Source organism: Phalaenopsis equestris, unplaced genomic scaffold (assembly GCF_001263595.1).
Source record: "Phalaenopsis equestris unplaced genomic scaffold, ASM126359v1 Scaffold200734, whole genome shotgun sequence".
Classification (NCBI taxonomy): Eukaryota; Viridiplantae; Streptophyta; class Magnoliopsida; order Asparagales; family Orchidaceae; genus Phalaenopsis; species Phalaenopsis equestris.
The window spans coordinates 41,738-47,952 of NW_018220542.1; the positions used below are offsets into that span (position 1 = coordinate 41,738).

The 6,215-nt window shown below is 31.8% G+C and overlaps 1 protein-coding gene across 4 annotated transcripts in view; it reads right to left on the bottom strand.

The window, feature by feature from the left end:
* The window catches only part of LOC110035922 (carboxyl-terminal-processing peptidase 3, chloroplastic), a 55,914-nt gene that overhangs the window by 21,288 nt on the left and 28,411 nt on the right, over window positions 1-6,215 (bottom strand). For 3 of the 4 annotated variants that reach the window (XM_020740260.1, XM_020740259.1, XM_020740257.1), the window contains 2 exons: window positions 2,407-2,442; window positions 2,110-2,229 (listed from right to left, as the gene is read on the bottom strand). In XM_020740260.1, the coding sequence (XP_020595919.1) occupies window positions 2,110-2,229; window positions 2,407-2,442 (156 nt within the window). The remainder of the gene's footprint in view (window positions 1-2,109; window positions 2,230-2,406; window positions 2,443-6,215) is intronic. The other variant, XM_020740258.1, reaches the window with a different exon arrangement.

The following is a 6,215-nucleotide window of genomic DNA, read 5'->3' on the forward strand; positions in this document are numbered from 1 at the left end:
GAAATGAATATATCTGTGATAGGGTTGGTGTAGCTCCTGTGACAGACAAAATTAGAGAAAGTCGTCTTAGATGGTTTGGTCACATTAAACGTCGACCATCTGATGATCCGATTAAAAGAGTAGATGTTTTAGATTCGACTTATGTTAAGAAAGGCAGAGGTAGACATAGGAAGACTTGGGCTTATTGTATTAAAAAGACCTTAATTTACTAGAACTAAATGAAAATATGACACTATATAGGACGCAATGGAGAAAAAGGATTCATGTAGCCGACCCCACGTAGTAGGATTAAGGCTTTGTTGTTGTGGTAAGCATATAAAAACTTTAAAACTTTGGTACTTAAAACTTGAATTTTTGAAATTTGCCCTATAACAATAATACTTTTTAATTTTAATTGAAAATGATTATTTGAATTAAATCTAACTCAAAAATTCAATTCCAATGTCATCTTGGCCGGCCACCACTCAACTGGAGTGGTTGCACATGAGGTAACTAACATTTTAGCTGCTGTCATCCCCACACCCTCTTGTAGCAAGTGTCTTTAAATACTTTATTTTAAAAATGAAGAAGGCTTTGATGTTGTTCAATGCAATTTCAAAATTTATTCCACTAAAAATGTTTTTGATTCCTTCAAGCTTTGCCATATTAGTGAGTGGTAAGTTTATAAAATCACTATAAACCCTATCCATCTCTAGTTGTATAACTATTTTGCAATCTCCTCTCCACACATCCATACCATTTCCCCAACATTTCTCCCACAAAATCCACTCAAAAGCTCCATTGAAACTCTCAGCCAAAGCTTACCCTAGCCTGCCCTATTCTTGTTCAAACCCACAGTAAAACTTCATATAACCTTTGATACTTTGTGAAAAGCTCTAAAACTATTTTAGATATATCTTTTCAACTATTCCAACAGTTTTGAAGCCCTGTAAATCACATAAAAAGTGCTAACAAATAATGATCAGAATCATAGGTTTTTATGAGGTGGAAAGAAAAACCATCAACTGGGGTCACTTGATTTACAAAAGGTGAGTTGAAGAGGCTTGCACAGTTGCACAAGACCTTGTAGAGGATTACATTAATTTTAAATCTTCAAAGAAGACTTTTTAGGGAACTAGGTGAAATGTTGTTACACAAGGAGCTTAATAAGGAAAAACCACCAAAGGCTAGAGCAAAAATGAAGCAGTTACAGAGCCAGGATTCATGACAAAGAACATAATAAAGAATTTTATTAAGAATATGTATATTTAAATGTCTTATAATTGTAAAAATTCAACTGTTGTAATTTGGAAATTTGAACATTTATAAAATTTTAAAAATTGGAATTTCAAATTTAAAAGTTTTGAATTATTTAAACTCAACATTTTAAATTTTTGGAGTGATCAAAATAAAGGAATGCAATTTAATTTTAAGAAAATTTGAATAAAACTAAATCAAATAGTCAAAATTTCAAATTTCATTTCAAAACTTAAATTTTAAATTTCTAGATTTGAAATTTTATAAATGTCCAAATATGCAATTTACAACACTCATCTTACACAACAATCATAAAACATTTAAGAATGTATAATCCATTTAAAATTCTTCATTTTGCTACCTCTCTTGGATCCTAGCTTGACAACAGCTTATTGCCCCGGGCTTTTATGACTAGTCTAATTCTTTTCATTGAGTTGTGTCACTTCAATAAACCTAGAATGCAATTATGCCCTTGCCTCAACTACACCTTCCTCCAAAAGCCCAACACTATAAGTGACACCCTAAAAGAAATAGGCAATATAGAAAATTTGGACCAAGTTGATTGAGCTGTGCAGCTTTATGTTGAATCATGATTCTTTTGGCACTTTTCAGAATTGAATTTTTTTTCAGTGCTAATAATTCACACAATTTATATGTGGAATAAAGAGGTTTGATGTTAGCCATTTTAGAATGTGATGATTGTAATAACACTAACAGTTCAGCTCTTTCGTAGTAGCAATTATAATAGTGAGATATGCAATTATGGTGGCCAAGTCTGTGGTGTTTATGCAACAATAATTGCTGTGAAATGTTAGTTAACGTGTGTGATGGATGAAGCATACTACTTTATAGGAGAAGCTTCAAAATCAGTACCTGGGAAAATGTTGATAATCTCACATATCCAATTTTTGATTCATGGCCATCAACTGATCTGTGGGAGATGACTGCCGTAGACAAAGCTGAAAGCTTTATAGCTTCACGAGGTATTATCACCTTCAAGAAAAATTTCAAGCCTGTTTTAGGGCTCCATTACAAAATAGCAAAACATTGCATAAATCATCACAAGATACCTTACCCATGGAAGGATTAATGCTTATGGGGAAAGAAAAACATGTTTTCAATCTCCAACTTAGAAAAGCCTTGTGTGAATAAGTAATGAATATATCATACCTCTCGAGGGCAAGATTTGGTTCCATGTTCAATTTCCTGGAATGAAATCATTCATCAGTTGAAACCTCTATGGTTGTATATAAATTTGCATTGCTAACAACTTTGGCAAACTATCAATCCTCAGAGTCCATAGACCCGTTTTACAACTGTTGCTTTACTTGAAGAAATCTCATAGTCTGTTTATGAAAGATAGGAATATATGTTCATGTCCTTTGAGTGCAAAAATCCAAGTGACCTTTAACTAGATATTGCAAATGTCTAGAGCTGAATCTACCATGTGGCCTTGCATTGGTCCCCAAAAGCCTTTGAGCAAATACAATTATCCAGATTTAAATAAAAAATTTTAATAAAGTGAAGATAGTACCATAAAAGTATTTATTAAACAGGTTTTCAGAAAAAAAAATCATATTCGAGTACCCAATGAGTATATGTTACTCAGCAAATAATCAACAGGGAACTTGTGTAGAGAGGAGCTCCAACCATTGGGGGAAGTGAGGTGGAGAGAGAGAGAGAGAGAGAGAAAGAGAGAGAGAGAAGGGGAAAGCGAATGAATACAAGAAATTATATCTGGTTTGACATAGAAGCCTCTAGAGAGAGAAAGGGGGGTGAAGGGAGGCTAATGAATATGAGAAATTATAAATGATTTGATATAAAAGCCTGCATATGTTGTGTCGAGTTAGATTGACTACCTCCCAAAGTACTAAATGAATGCAACCACAAAATTCTAAATGACTACCGCCATAAAATCATAAACATAAGCTACTATAAATATTTTTAATTGAGGTTGTAACAAATGTCTGTTTTAGAGGCTAAGAAATTCATTTAATGGTGGTTGACTATTAATGTTAAAAGATGAATGCATCAAGATATAAATCCAAGTAATACTCGCTTGAAAAGTGTCACACAATCATAAGCAAAGAAATAGGAGAATGAGAAAAGTGGAAAAATAAATAGAGCAGAAAGAAAAAGAGGCATCATCAAAGAGAGGATGTTTTCGAGAAGGGATTAAAAGGAGAAGCAACATCAACTTTTTTTCCCACATTCAACCCTCAGCTTCATAACAAGTGTCTGTCTCCCTTTTTAACAGTTGAGACATAAAGTGATGTCTTTATCTTTATGAAGTATAATCTCTTTCTACCTGTCTCATTTGAGGCTTTGTAAAAAGTTTAATCTCTGTGTGGTCATATACATAGATGAATCTCACGAAAACTACAAAATTTTGTGTCTCATGTTTGACATTTTTATGTTTATTCTCTTAATATTTTAATTTTTATTAAAAGTTCTAGTATTATCCCCACAAATAGTATTTGAACTTTAATCTATTTTGTTATTTGAAATAGAAAGATCAAAATCATTAAGTTTAATGATCAAAACTCTAGGTTCTAAAAGAAGCAGATAATAGTCTATTTATAGTTAGAAAAACTCCCTCACTTGAGTAGGAACAACAAGAGTTAATATACAAACAAGCTCTAGGATTAGTTCAACTATCCTTTGGTATCCAGGTTCCGTTTAACATACTCAATGAGATGAGGCACTATTTAATATGTATGAAAAGAACTCTACAGTCAGCAAGGTTTATGCCATGTATAAGATTTTCTTATCTCAAGATATCAGAAAGAGCTTAAATTATCAATGACATCAATTAGTTCAACTCAATCATGAGGAGTAGAACTCAATGAACATCAAATTCAATGATGAGATCCAAACCTTGAGCTTCCTCATATTATTGGGAGCTAAGATGAAATTGTAACAATCATCAGTTCCTATGGTTCGTCTACAATGAAGCTAAATGATGTTAGAGATCGTATCCATACTGAGCATATCAAAAGAAAAAAAAAGTTACAGTATGTCAATTCTGCTTTTAAAAAAATGGCCATAAAGTACGTCTCAAAAATATTGAAAACAATAAATAGAAAGGCAAGTCAAAATCTCACATCAAGAACCTTCAATCAAATAACAATAGAAAAAAGTCTCGCGATCAAGTGGATACTTGTATTCTGACAAACATGGCCGCATAATGAAAGAAAGAGACATGAATACGGTCAAAAGGCAAAAGAAAAGATGATTAATGATGACATGGAAGACTCAAGATGCATTGATACTCGGTACAAAAAATCTATTGGAGATAATGGACATTAACTTAGGCATTCCTTTCAATTCTTCCTCTAATAAAGAACTAGGAACAAACTACTACATTAACAAGTATAGCAAAATATTTTTTGTTGATAATGAGCTCTTGAATATTGTGGAGATAATAGATGTGATAATAACTGTAACAAGTGGCAACACTTCAAAGTTGAATAAAGTTAGGCATATCACTAGCAAAAGAAAAAACTCGATGTCTACTAAGCGATTAGCTATAACAATATGTGATGTCATTTGCAATAATAATATTTCGAAAGTGACAAAATTTATTTTTATGATTACTAATCCCGAAACTGCTTATGTGCAACAATATAACAATAATTCTGATTATATATTTTTTCTGATTATATTTTTCACTTATATTTCCTTATTTCGCAACAACACAAAAAATTTGACCATGAAGAAAATTAAGAATTTAACTTTTAATTTACATATTAAGATACTACGCAAGTATACGCATCGTTATCAAGTAATATAGGACTTTTTGATTAAGACCTGAATATCAAACCCACAGGGAAGAATACAATATGCACTTTTTGGAAAACTTTCTATTTTTAAAAAGACAATTACTTAAACTAAATACGTTTTCGAAGTAAAAAAAGTTTAAATATTTTTGGTAATTTTAATATTTTGACAAAAACAGAACAAACATAAAAAGATAACTTGAGTTTTTGTAGAAGAAAAACACTAAATATGAAAATATCTTTCTCTTTATCACGAATCAGTAATAAGTATAGAATTCTGTTGTGGAAGTATGCATATTGTGTTGTGTCAAATATGAGCAATAATATTTTTTACCCTTACTAGAGATGTTATAAAGAACATTGACTAATTTAAAGTTTGAATAGTTCTGAAGACCGGCTAGGCAGGGAAGATACTAGCTCTCACTCTAGAGTTCACTCGATTCCCTCCACCTGTGGGCTAGCATTTCGTATCAAAACCTAAAATAAGAAACCAAGTTGAGGGCTTTAACCTGTCACTTTAAAGTCCTCTAACTCTACACCCTTCAATGAATATTTCTCTATTTATTTGCACTCAATTATATGAACTACATTCTTATTCATACAACCTCATGTGACTCTTTCCAATTGTTGACTGAGACAATACCAGCCCAATTCTTACATGTTCTCACAACAAATTTTAACATCTGGATTGGCTAAATCAATAAGTATATGAAGTACATGGATTTTAATCATCACAACTTCTTCCAACATTAAAGATAATTATTCTCCACAACTTCCATCCAACACTTAATTACTTCTCATTTTAAGAAGAAAGATAAAGAAAACTACTCTGAATCCATGGAGAAAATAAAACCACACTTTAGTTTAAATGTAGAAATCATTGTCAAACCAACAATAAATCTCAATTACTCTTGAAGTTCCTTTGAATCTATTCTCTTTTACAACACTCTCAATATAAAACTAAAATAAAAAAGAATAAATATGTGGTGCATGAAAATCTCTCCAACTAACTCCCAAATTTTAGAAATTTCAAAACTTGCCCAGTACTTTCAAGAACCCTTTCAAAGTCTCAATCTTCCTTCTTTTATAATTCTTCAAAAGGTGTCTTGGTATCTCTTCAAAATGTGTCTTGATTCGATGTATTTTCCTAAGAGATGCATCCTTTCACAATAATTTTCGTCCATGGTGGTTGTAACCACC